The sequence below is a fragment of the Amphiura filiformis genome, chromosome 4, assembly GCF_039555335.1.
Source record: "Amphiura filiformis chromosome 4, Afil_fr2py, whole genome shotgun sequence".
Lineage (NCBI taxonomy): Eukaryota > Metazoa > Echinodermata > Ophiuroidea > Amphilepidida > Amphiuridae > Amphiura > Amphiura filiformis.
In genome coordinates, this window is record NC_092631.1 from 68834817 (window position 1) to 68855190 (window position 20374).

At 37.1% G+C, this 20374-nt stretch overlaps 1 protein-coding gene across 1 annotated transcript; it reads left to right on the plus strand.

Annotated features, from left to right (window-relative positions):
* Positions 1 to 5086: 5086 nt before the first annotated feature.
* Positions 5087 to 18936, plus strand: LOC140151288 (translational activator of cytochrome c oxidase 1-like). The gene is made up of 6 exons (XM_072173571.1): positions 5087 to 5213; positions 8777 to 9243; positions 16085 to 16194; positions 16989 to 17122; positions 17798 to 17978; positions 18513 to 18936. The coding sequence occupies exons 1-6, from the start codon at positions 5143 to 5145 to the stop codon at positions 18726 to 18728; spliced, it is 1179 nt and encodes a 392-aa protein (XP_072029672.1). The 5' UTR covers positions 5087 to 5142; the 3' UTR covers positions 18729 to 18936.
* Positions 18937 to 20374: the final 1438 nt, after the last annotated feature.

Here is a 20374-nt window from a genome sequence, read left to right on the forward strand (position 1 = left end):
GTAAAAAGAAACGATCAAAAATTCCAAACATATGAATATTAAGAATTGAAATTACGCCTACATTTAAAAAAAATCGTTTTCCCGGGTTCCTTTTGTGCTTGAAATTTTTTATAATCACTTGTGAAGCATCTTTGTAACTTTTTCGTTTTGAGCTGTACACTCAAGGTGCAACTTTAAAGTTAAAACTTTTTGACCGGTATACAGCATGCACCCGATTACCCGAAGCAATGCCGGGGCCGGGGGGGCACTTCAATATGGGTAAAACTTAAAGTTGGTACCAATTCATTTATGTATGTAGCTTGTGCTTATTTTCCAGGAGAAGGAAAAGATTCCAATTTAACTGAAGAACTGTATAATCAACTGCTTTCTGAGATTATAAAAATTCAAGAGTCTAATGAAACCGAAGATCCCCATATAGTTGTAATGGGGATTTCAATGCCAGAATTGGGAATAACATTCCTTTTGGTGACCCGATACTTAATAGTAATGGTCGGAAACTAATTAATTTTAGGGATGACTCCGATTTAACAATTGTAAATTGCACCCGTAAGTGTATCGGGAAAATTACATGGTTTCGTCACCCTAATTCTTCAACAATTGACTATTTTTTAGTTTCAGATAGTACATATCATTGTATTAACGAAATGATCGTGGATGAAGATCGTAAATTTAATATTGGTAGTGATCACAACATATTATTCCTGAATATGACATTTTGTATTAAGCCAATTAAGAATAAGACACATAACAAAAGAATTGTTTGGGATATTAAAAAAGATCAGGACTTCTCAGAATATAAGAACCAGATTAAGTCGCATTTTAATGATTGGCATGTTGATTCTTTTCAAGATCCTGATTCCCTATGGAAAAGTTGGAAAGATAAGCTCCTCTTAGTAGCTAATAATACAATTGGTGTGAAAACTCATAATGGTAAGCAGAAACAATGGTGGGACAAGACAATTGATAATGCCATTAAGGACAGGAAGCGTAGTTGGCAAGCTCACCGCAGGTGGGCCTCTTCAGGTTCTGATAATAGAGATCAAGGTGATGCGCTTTGGAAAGACTATATTGATAAGAAGACAAAGGCTAAACAGCTTATTCAAAATCGAATAACGCAAATGAGAATTGATCGTAGTATCAAGATTTCCAAAGAGGGTGGTCCATCAAGTAGAGATTTTTGGAAAAACTTGCGCGGGCCAAAAACTCAAACCAATCATATTTATGCTTTGAAAGTTCCGACTTCTGGTAATGTAACAAATGACCGTAAAGTAATGAATCAAACTGTGCTTCAATATTTTCATTCTTTGGGTAAAATGAATAAATGTTTGCATCAAGAGGAGTTCACAAATGACATGAAATGTAATGCTATGTACCTTAGGAATCTTAGCTATGATAGTAGCGACGAAGTTGGTAATGATACGCTCTGTAATATTGAGATAGAACTCGACGATGTGATTGAATCAATTAGTGATGCGCGAAATAATAAGTCGCCTGGTCTAGATTCGATTCCTAATGAACTCATTAAGAATGGTGGAGACTGCCTAGCAAAATCTCTTCATATGTTATTCAAAAGGTTGGTCACATTAAAAAGCATTCCAAAGGAATGGAACAAAGGCATTATTGTACCAATTTTCAAGAAAGGTGACAAGAAAGATCTTAATAACTATAGAGGTATTACTTTAACATCATGCGTGTCAAAGATCTTTAATCGCATTGTATCTAAAGCTATATCCAATTTTCTAGAAGATCACAACGCTCTTTCAGAAATTCAGGGTGGGTTCAGGAAGGATCACAGGTGTGAAGAACACGTTTTCACACTAAAGAGTATTGCTGCGACGAGATTGGCTGAAAACAAGTCAACCTTCCTGGCCTTCCTTGATTTCCGAAAGGCGTTTGATACGGTATGGAGAGATGGTCTTCTCTCCATCGCTTGGAAATTAGGCATAAGAGGCAATATTTGGAAACTCATTGATAGTATGTATACTGATGTTCAAGCCAAAGTAACTTTTGGGGATATTGATACAGACTTTTTTTTTTTTTTGACGGCGTGAAACAGGGCTGTGTGCTTTCCCCAATTTTATTTTGCGCCTACATAAATGAGTTTGCTAAACTTTTAAAAGATTGTAATTTAGGTGTGCGTGTCTGCGATGTAGAAATAGGGTGTTTGTTCTGGGCAGACGATATTGTATTAATTGCCAATGATGCAAATGAACTTCAAAAAATGCTGGACGTCGCCTCGTCTTTCTCTCGCACCTGGCGGCTTGGTTTTAATTATGACAAATCAAACGTTATGATCATAGGTAAAGAATCCAATAGGAAGGACAGAAACATGCTTTGGAAGTTAGGAGATAGTACCATTTCTACCTGCGATTCATATAAATATCTTGGTGTTCACATAAACAACAATTTGTCCGATCATACACATGTTTCGGAAGTCATTAAAAGGGTAATCGAATTATTGGGTATATTAAGTCAATTCTTGATGGTCAAGATGATTTTAATAGAGTGTATTATGGGGATATTCTATGGCGCTCTCTAGCCCTTCCGTGTATTAATTATGCTAGCGCAGTGTGGATTTGCAATGTAGCGGATGCCAAACGTATTGAAAATCTTCAAACACAAATGGCGCGATCAATCCTGAAGGCTTCTCGTAATACCCCTATCGCCGCTCTTTACGGGGACTTAGGCTGGGAATCAATTGCTTCTATTCAAGATCGCATCAAGGTAAATTTCTATGCGCGCCTTAATTGTATGGACATGCACCGCTGGCCAAAATTACTGTTCAATACCTTATTAAGTCTTGATTGTAATATCGATCACATTAGATTTAAATGGCTGTCTTCTGTCCGATCCGCTCTAAATAAATGCGATCTAGGCCATCTTTTTGGGTATGATTCCACGGCAAATCCACACTGGGCAAAAACGTGTTTTAAAGAAGCTAACAAACAAATGTACGAGTGCACTTGGTATGATAACGCTAAAGCTAAATCTTCTCTTAATGACTATGTTTTGTATAAGAAAGAATTGAGACTGGAGAAGTATAAAAAAAAAAAAACTGATTTCCGAGGAGCAAGTTTCAAATTTAAGGCACGGTCTAACACTCTACCCCTTAATGGTAGAATTCATTCCTGGAATGCAGGTATGGACGAAAATTGTCCCATGTGCAAAAATGATAAAGAAGATATTCGCCATTTCCTCTTTACATGCACCGCCTTGAATGCTATTCGTTCGGAAGAATTCTCCGAGCTCGAGCGTACTCTTTCGGAACAGAACTTAGAAATGTTCTGGCAAATCTTTATGGCGGGGACTTAGATGTGAAACTGTGCCTTATGTTGGGAACCTCATGGGACCGTGAGAATGTACAAGTCAACAATTGTTTTGATATGTTTTGTAAAAGTTACTTAAAACGTGCATGGTCCTTGAGATCCTCTGTCTTGAAAGATATTTAATGTCCATTAATTGTCATGTCATACCAGTATATAATATAATTGTATTTTTTTATTTTTTTATATTATGTTTTATTTTTCCTGCTAAGGACCCATTTCAAGTCAACTTGGGTTCAGACAGGCAATTTCTTTTCCTTTAATTTTTTGTACTAAGGCCATAATTTTGCATGTAGGCCTATATTCCATTGTATTATAATTCTGTTTCTTATTTATATATAATGTATATTTGTTGTTTTTGAACGCACCGCTGGGTAGGCGTGTGCCACTGATACAAAAGTGTATGTTCCAATAAATAAATAAATAAATAAAATATGAAATGGATATAGGTGTAGGGCTGGCACTTTCGCAGTAAGGGGCATTCTGTGAGAGCAAAATGTAAAAAAATATGGGGTCATTGGGTGAGAGCATGATTTTTGGTATTCGGTGAGACTGAGCAAAATGTAAAAAATAAGGGGCCAGGTGAGAACGTGACCTTTTTTAAATGGAACCTTTAAGCCCAGACAAACGAGGTGGTATGTCTATGAGTGAAAGCCGAAACAGCGCCACAGAAACCTCAAGTCGAACATCGAATTCAGTTCTAATTGGCTTCAAATTTCTTTTTTTTTTCAAAATAAGTAACAAAATCAGTGATAAATGAAACTGTTTGGCAAATTGAAAAATAAGGGTCTTTGGATGACAGATCAAACTTATGGAAAAATAAGGGGTCTCTCTTTCGGGTGACAGAGCATGTCGTAACAAAATAGGCCTATGGGTCTCAGTGGCATGCGCAGCACATCATGGGCCAGGTTGTTCAGTTCCTCCGAATGCAAGTCTGTCGAGCAAATTTTGACGTTTTTAACGTTTTCAGTCCCCCGAATCCCCCGATTGACCAACAAAGTGGGGGGCATGGCCCCGGGGCCGATGATACTACCCCGTGAGCCAAAAATTGCTTGCCCCCCCCCCTCTCGGGAGTCTTGGCCTGACCCAATGGCCCCCGGGCTCATAATTATATAGTATATGCATGAGTTGGAGATCTTGTCAATTTGGGTACCCCGAAAGTATGAAAAAGTCCCCAAATATCACAATTTGCAAGCAAAAAAAAAAGCTACAAAATTGTGGGAAAAAGCCCTATTTTCACAAAATCGCCCCTTTGGAAAAAAGTCCACTTTTTCAAAATCACACCCCTCCAAAAAAAACCCTGCATATGCCCGGCCTGATCCCTGATGAATAGGGATAGCTATACGAAATTAAGGTGTCAGTACTACCAGGTTTTCTACAGTCTTCGTAATTTTACACTATTTTGGAACATGATCAGGTTGAATTTTGGTGGCTCGGTTCCTTTCCCCTAGTCCTCAATCTCATTTCATTTTTTGTCAGGAAGCTTCTCTCTTTCATTATTTTCATATTTTGTCAGGTGGGGCACTCTGGACATTTTATGGTAAAATAAGTCAATTATAAAATAAAACAAGTTTGTTTCCTGTGGTAAGTTCAAAGTCAATTATGAAATAAATGCGAACATTTTTGCAGTATACTGTAATTGAAGATTTTAAAAAAATTAAACAAATTTTCCTTCCCCAGCAGCTCCCAGCATGTGATGTCACTTCATGAATATTAATTACCTGTCCTACGTAGTGGTGTAAAGTGCCCCTTACAGCTCCATGGAATAGCCTAAGTTATTATGACCTCTCTAAAATCTATTAGATGATGTCGGAACAAAATGACCATGCGTAGCAGTTGCCAGACTTATGAACTTATCCTACGCATGGGGATAGCACTTTTCGGCACTAGGTGAGTAAGCTTAAATTTTAAAGTCTAGTATTAAGTTTTCAGTGGTAGATAATATCGGGAGGCATGTAATTTTGGACAGAGTGTCTACATGTTTTAAGGACTCTGTTTTATTATTAGACTGTTATTTCAGTAGAATCAGAAGCAGAAGTCACTTCAATTTTTAAACTTAAAGTTAAACTCACTTTACAATGTACGTACACTCAGCCGGCTCAGCAAGTTGAAGTTCAACTTCAATTTCAAGCTCATGGGATGATGGCATGAGCTCAGGCTCAGCCTCAGGCTCAGTCAGACTATCTCATGTCATGACTATAGACCTTTTCAGGAGCCATCGGATATGTTCGCAAAATAATCACATGGAAGCGAGCGTGTGTATGATAAAGTAACGCTCCTCAACTGTGTGCATTGACGCAACGCACAACTCAGACATCATTCATAGACATAGGCCTTAAGTGGTGTCGTATGACCTTTGACATGCATGCATTCTTTTGTCGAGAGTGACATGGTCTTTCAATTCATGCAGAGTGTCCTTGGCAGACTTGACTATGCTTCAGTGGTCATGAAAGGATTCAATAGTAAACCTCTGCCCCACTATAAAAATCCCAAGCTATTGTCTGAACTCAGTCCTCAAATATAATAATGACCAAAAGATAAATGACTGACTATCATTGAGGACGGAGTTCCGCAGTCTACGCACATCTGGCGTGGTGCAATAATTATGTGCAATAATTATGTGTGCCCCAGGGGTGGTGAATTATAGGGTCGAAAGGACAAAAGGTGGGGGGGGGAAGCAATTTTTGGCGCAGATATTTTGGGCACCGTTTAGAACTATAATTAGGCCCTAAAAAGGTGTAGGAAAACATTAAGAACATGCTCAAATATATATGCAAAATTTCCTGCTTGCTGCGCTCGCATTATATGATAAGACAATTTAAATGGGGGTAACCCTATCAGTTTAGGATATGGATTGTCTTCAAACTTGTAACATACAATTTCAAATATTGTCCCCTTTATGCATCTATGTGAGAAAACGAGAACATTTTCAGCGTAAAAGTGAATAATTAGCACAATTAGTAAGCCAATAAAGTTGGTACGCATGAATTGCATTGTGGTCCGGCATCCAGAAACAACACTCCCGTCGAGTGCTTCGCCATACCACTACGCTCATCATTCTTGTGACAAAATATCTCATTCTTTTTATTTTAATTTTACCCTGATACATTTCCTTTTGTATATTATCATCACATACATTTTACACTTTAATATCTTTTATTTTAGGATTTGTTAATGAAAAAATGTTTTTTTTTATAATATTTTTAATTAATTAATTAATTAATTTTATAGTGGGGACATTTTTTCTCATAGTTTTTTTCATATTCCTCGTATCATACTTAACAAGATAAGGTCTTATTTTGTATTTATTTCATCCCTTATGTATTTCTTTATTTTTGTTTTAAGCGTTTATCATTATAGCGCCCTCATTATTTCCAACCTATTTCCGTTCGTGCACATTGGCATGGGAGTAAAACGGCTCTTATTCACGGAATCATTTTTCCTACCCAGAATGTTGAAGGTGGCTACCAGTATAGCCTGTTTGTTTCTTGATTTCTCGAAAATACATCAAATTGGATCGTCAAATTTCAGGATGGTAATGAGAAAAATATAATCTATTAAATGATACCAAAAACTCATCAACAATGAGAAAAGTCGGGGGGATGATGCTGTCGATCGGGTCACAGACCTTTAAGGTTTTTAATTTGGGTTCCCCAAAATCTTAGTGTGTAAAAGGGGGGCAAAGATTTCTTGGCACATCGAAAAGGGGGGGCAAAGGGTTTTTGGCACATCAAAGGGGGGGCAAAGATTTTTGGCACAGCCAAAGGGATGGGTAAGCTATTTTTGGCAGACCACTGAGAATTCACCACCCCAGGGGTACACATAATTATTGCACAACCCTAAAACATTGAGTTTAATGGGAACCTAAAGTCATAATTATGATTATGACTTCATGTCGAATTTGCTCAGTTGACCTACAAACACAACAAATTTGGCTGATTCCATTTTGGTGCAATGGCGCCATTATGTAGAATACCTGGTTTTTACTACTAAAACATTACAGCATGTGACTAGCTACATGTATGTCTGCAATAATGTAATTTATATTCCATACAATGTAAATGATGTCGCCAATGATGTTAGTTACATGATAGAGTAAACACTAAACATGACTGTCAAGTCTCACACATTCAGTGTGAGTCTCACATTTTGAGGCAGGGCTGTCTCCCTCTCATGAATTCAGTTTGAGACTCATGCTCTCATGTTAAGGGATCTAAAATGAGCGCGTTATTGCGTTTCGATAGTATTTTTGTGGCACATGAGAGCACCTCAGACCTATCGAATTGTATTCTGAATACTGAAGCATGTCTTTCTGATATCAAATAATTTTCATTTTTGAAAATCACAATATAATACAAATTTTATGACAAATTATAAAAATTTGATATTTTTTTAATTTTTGATATATAACAGTCCTCGAAGTAAATTATATAAATATAATGATATATTCTTAAAGTGTGTGTAGCAGGGAGGAAAAGCCGACGGTCAATTGAAAATTTTGACCTTTCATATTGAAGATATGGATTTTTTTCCCAAAAGACCTAATTTTTTTTGGTGTTTTGGAAAAAAATCCATATCTTCAAAATGAAAGGTCAAAATTTTCAAACCGTCGGCTTTTCAACCCACCTACATACACTTTAAGTATAAATCATCAGATTTATAAAGTTTACTTCAAGTACTGTTAAATATCAAAAATATCAATTTTAATGATTTGCCATAAAATGTGTATTAAATTGCGTAATTTCAAAAGTCAAAATTATTTGATATCAGAATGACATTCTTCGTATTCAGAATGCAATTCGATATGTCTGATGTGCTCTGATGTCCCAAAATAAATACTGTCCAAACGTTCATACCCCAGCCCTTAAGGTAGTAAAATCTCATGCCCAAAGTTGTAATTCTCACACCAAGTTGCCAAGGAGAAAAAATCTCACTCATCGTCAAAATAAATTGTTGCCCCTTACGCGCTACCCCACCCCGGTATGCCAGAAAACTTGAGAAATACTGTTCCAACATTGATAATATCTTTAAAGAGAGTGGGTAATGCTTATGACAGGGTCCAGTGTAAAGGGTGCCTTGATAAAATTGTGGATTGGAAATAAAAAGCATGCATTACACTATAACATTTCAGGCCTGGATATGTTTCATTCAGGTGGTGGAACAAAAACATGGTAGCTAGGTTATACTACCCCAGAAGGCCATTGTGACAGTGATAGACATTTTTGCTTCTACATGTAGAATCTAAAGTGCAAAACAATTTAACTCAAAACTTGGGTTAAGAATGGTTGGGTGATAAAGCCACAATGTGATGTACAAAACCCGATGTCTTACAATTGGCCCACTCTGCACCTTTAACCAGTAAAATGAGACTCCACAGTTCTGTCTGTTAAATCTGTTTATATTAGAATGCAGTACCCAATGTAACTCAACATGTTTGTCTCTTTTCCTTTCAGATTTTCAACAAAGACAATGGCATTTCCACTAATTCGCTGTATCCAGCAGAGTCATCGCTCTATACCTAGGTTTCAAAATAGGTGTGCACTAGCCAATCAATTCAACTCTAGGTTACAAAATAGGTGTGTATTATCCAATCAAATCAACTCTAGTACCTTGTCGAGAACTCAATTTTATCAAGTCAATCAAAATCAACAAATCAGACATTTGAACAATGTGGCTTGCCAGTATCTGACAAGGACAGGTGCACAGAGAGCTGCTACTTGTGCAACATGTGCAATGACACAACATAATTCTGTGGCACCTATGCCATGTCTACAGCACACCAGACAGTTCCATTCACAGATAGCATTGTGGGCAGGCCATAGCAAGTGGCAAAATATCAAGGCAACTAAAGGGGCTAAAGATCATCAAAGGTCTATACTGTTTGCCAAGTATGCCAAACTGATAAAGCAAGCTATTAAAGGTGAGTGAGTCAAGGTAGAAGCTACTAAAAGGGTTACATGTTAACCCCCTGAGCACTATTTCCCGATCTAACATTGCCTCTGATTGGCAAATTACATGATATCATTACTTTAATCACCAATCAGAATGGAGCTTTGCAAATATTTCACCCCAATTTTTTGCATGGTGAAATTATTCTAACAATGTTGCATTGTTACTGATTGGGCCAATTGATAATGAAAACTACTTTTTGGCCAATCGGCAGGTAGTTCTCATGGGGTTAATAGTCCAAAGGGTCATTTGTCAAAAAACCAAATAACGAAGTTATAAACTCTAATCCTTACCCTAACCCTAACCCAAACCCTAAACTTTACCCTGTCATTAATTTACTCGATAGTTAGCGATGTGCTTACTATCGAGCACTTTTAAAACATGAAGAGCCCCGCCACATCCACAAAAGTGTAAAGTGTTTTGAGCAAATTATCGATACACTAATACAAACATGTAAACCTGCAAATATGTGTCTCAACCCCATTAGCTCAGTTGGTAAAGTGCCAGACTTTGGTACATTTTCATGTTTTCAAAAGGGCTCGATAGTAAGCACATGTGCCTAGCTTCCCCACAGTTAGAGTACCGGTAACCATTTTAGTAAACCCAGCATCCGTCGCAAAGATCTAGAGTGTGAGAATGTCATCATTGATGTGAAATTGTTGATTTGAATCTGCTGACACATATTTGGAAGATCATGTTGGGCTAGTCTAGTTGAAATCCGTACACCCTCTTATGGAAGACATGACTTTAATTTTAATCTTCCATACAGGGAGGGTGAATTTCAAATGGGGTTACCTGAATAGGCGACTCAATTTGAACTCTACACCTCCCCCATGGAAGGGTAAAATTCAAAATCAGATTTGGAAAATATACCCAGTTGTGCTTCATCAATTGGACAGCAAAAGTTTGCTTTAGCTGATAGTAACCTCACATTTATTATTAAAAAGAATATCAAACACTGCATTTTAAGATTTCTTGTATTGTAGTAGAGAATGGACTATTCCATTTGAAATCAATATGGAACACACAAAGGTAGTGTGAATTTGGAATGGGGTTACCTAAATGGGCCAGTGACTCTTGGAATAGCCCAATGGCATACTTCATTTAGCTGTGAGTTTGGTAGTGACATCAGTGCTTTTACATGTACATGGTTGTGTAGGGATTCGTAGTTGTCCACTTATCCTGTAGGAAATGGAAGTACGTTCATTATTTTAAGAGATACGCGAATGGGCCTACAATCCATCTGGGTTCGGTTATCTTGATTCTGAAGAGACAAACGTGTGACTTGATCGAAAGACGTTAAGACATTCTTTTTATTACTACTGTCGAGATACCTCTCTTTTATTAACGATGGGCATTCAGGATCGATGTGCAAATCATCCTGGCCCGAGCCTTAATGTTTAATAAGACGAGTTCTCAGTGTACTTCTCCTGCCTAAAGAATCATGCCATCTTGAAACCTGTTAACTTCTACATAGTTAACTATCAGCTTTAATTACCAATTCACTTCACAGTGATGGTCTTAGCTCCTTCTCTGTTGAATAGCTACACACGACTCCCACCTCTACTGTCTGTGTAGCCTACTTTTAGAATGGCATATTCTCCAAAGGAGAGGGCAGTAGCACTGAAAACACGTGGACTTAACTAAGAGTATTAAAATGTCGACACATCATTTTCTTCCGAATCTGAACTATGTACGACCTATCTTATCCAGGTACTTCTTATATGAAGGATTATTACATCACTTCACGGCCTGAGGAAATTGGTCCTCCAATTTAAAAGAGGAAAGAAAATCAATTAATTTGGTGTACCTGGCAGTTGTCTTTACATAATTAGATTCGACTTATCACTGAGTGTGTCACCTGAAAGAAAACACAATATGACCATGTGAAAAACAAATAGTTCAATTTCTGCATGATGGTTGACTGCTACTGAAGAATCTCTGACGTGTGGCTGGCACGCGACTGCAAAGGTCAATTCCAGTGTAGGGTACGCGAAGGAATGTTATCAACCAATGTTTACATTATGAAAGTTCGCTGAACTGTTGCAGCACTATAAATAAACACAGTGTCCTTGCGTGAAACCAAACTGAAGAAATTTCAATTCCTATAATGTTTGACTGACAGCAGTGACCTCTTTCATGAGTCCTGTAAGTCGCGACAAGAAGAAACATTTTACGTACACAGCTTTGCTTGTATTGATATTGTAAAAATCCATCGCGGATCACAGTTGACTATTAAGGCAATTTCTGTCCTTATAAGGCAATAAATGTTTGTGACCGAAGAGTTCAAGATGCCACCAAAACAAGTTGTGAGCAAGGGCACCAACAGCCAAGGATACATATACACCCAACAATTAAAAATAGTTTGTTTAATGTTCTGGGTGTTGTACACAGTTTTCCGTTGTAAACTGGACGAGAAGGTAGGCATGATGGAAGAGAAGAAGACACAGTTTCCGCTGTGTTACATTTGAGATAGGTAATGGACAAATTATTACCTCTCTGAACATAAAATGATTATAATGTTCTGGGCGTTGAAGATGATTTGTCCACAGAAGGCTCGGCTCTTGTCTTGGTACCAACAGCGTAATGAAAATAATAAAGATACATATATTGGAGATATAGATGAACACACATGCACAAATTTAGTAGTTTAATATGACATAAAACATAGTCATGAGTAGATCATGTATTTGAATATTGAAATGTGGCACCTGACAATATTCTATTGTGGCAAGATTGAAACAAAAAAACTTAACTTACTCCATCTTAATGTACACTACATAACTATATAAGGTTACAAAGAATAAGTATGTTATAGTACTGAACCAATTCATGTTAAAACATGTATTGATGTTTAAGGTAGCTCTATGTATACAATTCAAGAACTACATCAATGAAACAACATCTGGGAATTGTACACATATTGGGAACTAAAATTTGCCAAAAGTAAAGGTTAAAGATAAGAAATGACAAAGTTATAATCAGGTTATGGTGATTTAGGTTTATATAGAACACATCAGACCGGATCTCAGGCTGTCATTTTGATGGATTACACCATGAAACTTTTTGTAATGGAAAAGTTAAAACCTGAATGGTTGAACTTAACAAAGGCGCCAGTTGGGTTGCTGAACACGACCCACGGACTCACATCAACCTTTTGATGAAGTTGTTGCAAGTTTCTGGTGGGAAACGTGGCACCACACACCGAAACTTGTTGACTGACCTAAAAATTTTCGAGTGGTTGTCTATTAAAACACATTATAAAATAATATGGATTTTTCAGATCAAAGTACATGACCTAAAAAACTTTTTGCTTTGGTATATGCCAAAGTAAGAATGAATTGTTATACAGAATTTGAAAAACAAATTTTGCTTCAAACACTATCTTAAAGTAATCTGTAAAATACTACATATGATAATATACTAAGAGTAACATAATTATAAATGCTTTGTACACTTTTTCACGTTGGATGGTTATGTACAAACGTATACTTTACTGCAAACTGGCTTCATGAAATTTTGGGCGTGTTAAGATTTTGTTATTCCCACAATTTGATGGGATGTCAAAAACTTGATGAGCGCTCATATCAAGTGAACGACATACCCGAACAATATATTTCAAAACATAGACCATGAACAAACGCAGTTGTAACAACAAAACAATCAAACATAAATACCAAAAACAAATTTATAGCTGCAACTTGAAGCAAAGAGCTGGCAAAAATTATAAAGTTCACAAAGTTCAAATGCCTTACCTATATGGCAAGGTTGCAAAATATGCAAAACCAGATGAGGCCCATGATAGGTTCCTATCAGGTGTAGTATTAAACATCAAAATTATAGAAGTTGACCCATTGACCCAAAAATGCCATGAGCAGCTGTTGTTTACTGCAACAACCTAAAAACATGGAACTTTTAAAACATCCATGCATGGCCCACATAATGACAGTGGGGACAAGCTTTATTGTCAAACACATGAAAACAATATTATAATGTAACATTTAAACAAGATTGTACAATATTTTATAACACTCCTGATATATAATGAGAGAAGAAATCATTTGTACCAAATTCTAAACACATGCAAACGGGCCATCGCAGAAAACAGGCGCTGTCATCAGTAATTGTGACTGGGGCTTCTAGCACCAATGTAGTGAGAAACCCAGGCCATGGTTCTCACTTACTAGAAACACCGAGACATTTAGCAACACTAGCACCAATTTTAAGACATATGATAGTACAAGACCCGAATGTGCCAAATAATAATTTATTGAAAATATTTAAAAAAGTATTGATCGAACGTATAATACTATGACACAAATTTATGGTGCAATTTCACTACATGCTAGAAGTCAACTTGATGTACCACGCGAACATATTGACCACAAAACAAGATGTTACAAGGAATATTTACTATGGAACAAAGTAATGCTTAGTTATGAAACCACATGAGGTGACTTACACACAAGAGGGACACACCTTTTCTCTTAACTCATGAGGGAGGTGACACACAGCCTTTGTATGACTATGATTACTTTGCCTTTTCCTTATTTCTTTTGTTTTCTAAATCTTGAATTTAAGGGCCATGTTTAGGCCGATTTTTTCGCTTTGTTTTGTTTGCACGTCAGCGACGCTTAGTGTCAATTTGAGACTAAGCATGTAAGCCCTGCCACCATGCCCACTTGCGCAACAATTCCTCTAAACTGAGACCAGGGCGGGCTTGAGGAAGAGATTTGACCTTACTATTGGGCATCTCTGCGGGGGTGTAGTATGAAGCAATGATCACAATTTTTTTGAAACGCTTGACACATTATATATTTGGTATGTTGGTAACTATCTTTAACATCTTTTGGTAAATTCTTATACACTTGTAACGCTTCACCTTTAAGGCGAGCAGGTAAAATAGCTTTCAAATGGTCGCGAAATGTAAAGGGGACTACTATATTAGTGTCACCAATGTATACCGTACGGAGGCAATCCTCAAAATCTTGGAACCAGTCAATGACTGATGTGTGACCATCAAAAGGATTATGTAATGCGCTTAACTTATGTTGTTCGGACCCAATAATTATTAGTAAATAACGAGCCCCATGGGGCATCCAAAATGGGTATGACACGGACATAATTATAAATAATTGATAGATTGACCGCTACAGTGAAAATTACTAGTATATAAAATATCGCGAGGATGCGTGAAAAACCGCTCAACTACTTACGAAAAAAATTACTATTAACACGAAGCGAAAGTGCAACAGTAAACAACTCAGCATGCGCTCAAACTGGGCACGAAATACTTGAACAAAGAACTGAAAATAATAATCGCAAGACTATGCAGTATGACATTCGCAACATAATTCAGTAGTAAATGCGCATGCGATACTAAAACTGCATGTCGAGAAAACTACTTAATGTATTCGCAGAGAGGCCACTCCGATTGTCAAGTGCAATTTTTCTACACCGACATGACCAAATATAAAATCGTAACGTATAACATTTTATAAACATTCATGCATTACATAAAGTAAAAAAAATTTTTTCTACATTTCATAGAAATCAACATATTTATTTGCCACAATGCCACTCTACTCATAACTTGTCATATCGCTTACCTAGCATGCTAGCTACACCATCTTATGGGTGCTTCTTGATCGGTACTTCTTCTTCCTCTTCGTCATGTTCCAAGTTCATGAGTTTCAAAACTCAACACAATTCTGCTCCATTCCTCATACACACTTCTGCTCCAAAATCAAAATAAGGCCCCAAATTGGGCACCAGTCTGTAGGGATTCGTAGTTGTCCACTTATCCTGTAGGAAATGGAAGTACGTTCATTATTTTAAGAGATACGCGAATGGGCCTACAATCCATCTGGGTTCGGTTATCTTGATTCTGAAGAGACAAACGTGTGACTTGATCGAAAGACGTTAAGACATTCTTTTTATTACTACTGTCGAGATACCTCTCTTTTATTAACGATGGGCATTCAGGATCGATGTGCAAATCATCCTGGCCCGAGCCTTAATGTTTAATAAGACGAGTTCTCAGTGTACTTCTCCTGCCTAAAGAATCATGCCATCTTGAAACCTGTTAACTTCTACATAGTTAACTATCAGCTTTAATTACCAATTCACTTCACAGTGATGGTCTTAGCTCCTTCTCTGTTGAATAGCTACACACGACTCCCACCTCTACTGTCTGTGTAGCCTACTTTTAGAATGGCATATTCTCCAAAGGAGAGGGCAGTAGCACTGAAAACACGTGGACTTAACTAAGAGTATTAAAATGTCGACACATCATTTTCTTCCGAATCTGAACTATGTACGACCTATCTTATCCAGGTACTTCTTATATGAAGGATTATTACAGTTGCACCGTAAGTGTGCCGACATACCACCCTCTTGCGGATGTGTAATGCCCGGCAGGAGTAGCGCTGTGACCATCAAAATAGGCACCTATGTTATGCGGCCAATACACAATCAATTTGATTGATCAATATCGAAGACCCTAGATACAAGAATGGATACAAAATCTGCCATTGTGCACCGTACACACAAACATCAATAGTGATTTTATTGTCCAACCGTCAATAAAATCAAACTAGATTATTAGATCTCTTCAATAATATCAAAGAGTAATATTATTTTGTATCCAATCCTGCATCTAGGGTCCCCAATATTGATCAATCAAATTGATCGTGTATGGGCTGCATAAGTTACTATCGATCTCCAGCTGATTCAAAGTATAGTGAGATTAAAGAATAATTTGAATATGACAGACAGGTGATGTATTTGTGATTTATCATTCTCTCTTACAGAGGGTGGTGGACCCAATCCGGCATTGAATTCACAGTTAGCTTATATCATCCAAGTTGCCACATCAAAAGATATGCCCAAGACTACTATAGAGAATGTCATTAAGCAAGCAGTAAGTGTGTATTTGTAGATTATTTTTCAATTTACGTCGAAATTACATACCTAAATTAGCTAAATGCCCAGGGCGTAAGTTATTATTTGGCTAACACTCATTGTGATTATCCAAAGCCTGAGTCAACAACAATTGTGTACTATTGAGAAAACACTTTGGAGAAGTGGAATTCTGTGATCAGTCTTTAGATCTGGGCTTTCCTGTGTATAAATAAAATTGAATTGAAATTAAATTAAATGAAATGTTTGCAATTAGTTCAGAGTCATATCTAGGATTTGAAAAAGTTTAAGGATGGTGGTCTGAGAGGTAATTTTGCAGATCTGCCATGTGGCTAGTGCCCCCTCTGCTCTTCCCTGGAGATGCCACTGTAATTTGTATAGTAAATCTTGTAAAATTATTAAAATCATTAAAACCCTGCATAGATGACGCCTGACTGTGTATAAAAGAATTCCTCAAGAGAGCCTTTGAAATACTGTCTCTGGAAAGACAATTTTGGCTGTGAAGTATTTGAAGTACCGTAAATGACCTAATTAGCTCCCCTCTCTAAATTAACTCCCCTATGAAATTTTCTATGTTGCATCTGTTTTAAGTGCCTCATTTTAATTTGCTTTTAGAAAAAGGGTAAACCATGCTAGTTGAATCACAACCAAGTAATCTCAGCATTGCCCTTCACAGTGTGTCATTTGTTGTATGGGTTTGGTTTCTTCTTTTATTCACCTTCAACTTGTTTTGTCTGAAAAAATGTAAACTTTGACATTGAAAATCTGTCTCATTCAACATATTTTTTCTTTTAGAACAAAGCACCTCCTGATATCAGTCAGTTGTATGAAATCAAGGGTCCAGGTGGCTGTGGACTCCTTGTTGACATCCTGACAGACAGCCCTAAAAGGACTAGACAAGAAATGGTGAAATTAGTGAAAAATGCAGGGTAAGTAAAAAAAAGCAAAGTTTGTTTTGATATGAAATAAACTATCCAACCGCAAAGTGTACAAATGTGGCGTGATCAAGCAAAATCAGCCTAAAATCGGACATAGAAAATAGAAAACCCCATTGAAATCAAATAGAATATTTATTTTTAAAGATATGAACAGTTAAAGTGTTTCCAAAACAATAGGCAACAAAAGAAATTATTTCCTTTGTTTCGCTGTATCTGAAAATCAATATTTCTGAATTGCGACTGATTTTGATTGATCACGTCACATATTGATATGGAATTCAAGGTAAATGGTAAAATCCCAACCTACACTCATATAGCCTTGACTTGTGCCTGAATTCCATCACATTTTTTCCACCCAAGTTATTATCAGGACACCTTACTTCTCCCACCTTTCACAATAAGGCACTCAAATTTGGTGTAGACAAATTAATCCCAATTCCACCCCTGTCCTTATCACCAAGGAAATAAATTACAGATCCAAGCTTATACAAACAAGTATTATTGTAAGACCAATCTATTGTATTGGCATATTTACATGTATGTGTGTTTTGTATTAATTTAACTTTCATCAAAAATACTATATATGCTTATAGACAAGGTTTTACGGTATACCAATACAGATGAACTTTAATGCCAAGAGTAATGTGAATTCTTTTGTTTATGCAGGGCTTCCGTAGAGGGTGCTGGTTCACTTATGTATGCATTTGAAAGAAAAGGAGCTGTGAGAGTGAAAGGTGACCCTTCTAGTGAACCCTTGACACTTGACCTGGCTACAGAAGTTGCAATTGAAGTGGAAGCTGAGGATGTGCAAGAGTCTACCAATGAGGATGGTGAAAATGTGTTTATGGTGAGTTATCTAATGAATATGTGCAAGAGTGATATGTAGGATGGTGGAAATGTGTTTATGGTGAGCTATAATGAGGATGTGCAAGATTCTACCAATAAGGATGGTGAATCCAACCAACTGACCTTGACCCTGAGGTATTACCGTATTTGTAATTGTTAAAGTGGCATTTCGTGATCCATAGCCTCATCCCACTTTTATTAAAAAAGTTGGATTTTATACCACTGGAAACCATCTGGTTACATAATGTTTGTGTGCCAAAAAATTCTTGTAGATTCATTTGCTTAGCAAAAATATCTTCAAATTTGTATTTATATTCTGTTAACAAAATTACAGCACAGTGGCTTGTGAAGCAAGGTAATAGACCTGTAATCATGCAAAACTCGCAAACACAAAATCGGAATCAGATTAAATTTTGGGAATAAACTTTTCTTGTGGATATCTGCTCAACATACCATAAAAAAAGGATGCTAGTATCACAAAATACTCTGGCTCAATTGAATAACTTGCTAATATTCTATTTTTCTCTTTCTACAGTTCATCTGTGAACTAAATCAAGTGAAGGCTGTCAAGGAAAACCTGAGTACCAAGTCCTATGTGGTGGAATCTGCTGGACTAGAATACATGCCTGTACAAAACTATATGGTGGAGGTGTCTGGTGCCAATCTAGAGAAAGTCTCACAGATTATTCAAAAGATAGAAGAACATTCAGATGTAGTGAAAGTCTATGATAATATAACAGCAGCAGAATAGATCAACTTTGATGTGTGAATTGGGCTATTCCAGGTGAAATCCATACACCTTGTATGGAAGGCATTACCTTAACCTTCTACACAGGGGTGTAGATTTCAAATGGAGCCACCCATTCAGGTAACCCCATTTGAAATTCACCACTCCCTAATGTGGAAGATTAAAGGAAGTCTCCGGCAATCACAACATTATTCCTTATATGTTAAAAAAATAATTATCAAGCACGAATCACATGGTTTTATTTAAAACAAACTCATAGTGACCATAAAAACGAATAAAAACATCTGTTACTCAACACGCGATATTCAAAATTCCCGGGCGCCGAGTGCAATGACGTCCCAGTAATACAATGAAGGATGACGACAATTGAACACAAATAACCATTACGTCATTGCACTTAGACAATTTCGGCGCGGGAATTTTGAATATCGCGTGTTGAGAGCCGACTGTTTTATTCGTTTTTATGGTCACTATGAGTTTGTTTTAAATAAAACAATGTGATTCGTGCTTGATAATTATTTTTCTAACATATAAGGCATAATGTTATGATTGCCGGAGACTTCCTTTAAGGACATGTCTTCCATAGGGGGGGGGGGGGTCCATTTGATCAGTTAGACTTCCAAAGTGGCTGTGGTCAGTGTCCCACTAAGGCTGTAAAGCCTTCCAGGAAGAAAAGGTAAATAGGTTTTCAGTCCAATTTGACCATTTATTGAGATTTTTGATCCAAACCTTAGACCTAAAATCTTAAATAAATGGTAAAATTGTCCCAACAACAAATTCTTAGAGGGAACTTTAGCTGTGGCTATCCTTTTGTGTGATTACAAGAAAAGAGAATAATTATTATTATATTATTTTGTGAGTGCATGATAAACTTAAGTCAAGTGTCGCAGTAGTTTGAGTCTAATGCTGGTTTCATGCCGCTTTGATGACAGATGATTATGCTTCACTGGGCAGTTGCACCAGAAACGCAAGTGGTGACCAGTGGCAAGCCAATATATTGACCACTCCACCGCTTTAGTGGCAGATAATAGCTAGGAGGTAAATTCAAGTCAACTCTGGAACGGTGCCCTATCGATGTTTGGCCAATGAGCACGGAATGGTTTTCAGAGTCTTGGCGCTACTGCTCAGCAGCATGTCGCTTAGCTTGCAGAAAAGTACAAGCAGCATGACGAAGCGTCATGCCACTCAGCAGCAAGTGGCAGAAAGTATGAAACCAGCATAACTGTTGCAAATTGCATCTCAAACTCATCTTACCATACAACATTAATATTGTGGCATACCATGCATTTCAAATGTGGGGACTGGTGCCTTTTAAGGATTCTAAGTCAGGGAGAATCAAAGAATCGTTAGAAGCAGCGTTACAAAATTAATTCGTAGAAATCAGGTCCGATAAGCTTGTGGGAAGATTTTTTTGTTTCATTAAATTGCTTTACAGAATTGGAAATTATGATTCTGGCAAGCTACTACTTAAATCCCTCTCAATCTTCAATTTCTAAAATGGTGGTTTGCCTGATGTGTTAGAGATGGGTGGTCCAGTTTGCAACACAAGATGTTTTTTAACACAAGTTTTGAGTTTGTTTTTGGGAAGCATAATTGGGTATCTTACTGGTCCATAGAACAGTTTATATACCTCATATATAGATTCCTGT

What these genes read in the sequence shown, in the direction of transcription:
- LOC140151288 (XM_072173571.1), top strand. Translation starts at nt 5,143, where the DNA reads ATGACCATGCGTAGCAGTTGCCAGACTTATGAACTTATCCTACGCATG. An exon ending in GATAAAGCAAGCTATTAAAG is followed by an intron (nt 9,244 to 16,084) that starts GTGAGTGAGTCA and finishes TCTCTCTTACAG; the next exon opens with AGGGTGGTGGACCCAATCCG. An exon ending in ATGGTGAAAATGTGTTTATG is followed by an intron (nt 17,979 to 18,512) that starts GTGAGTTATCTA and finishes CTCTTTCTACAG; the next exon opens with TTCATCTGTGAACTAAATCA.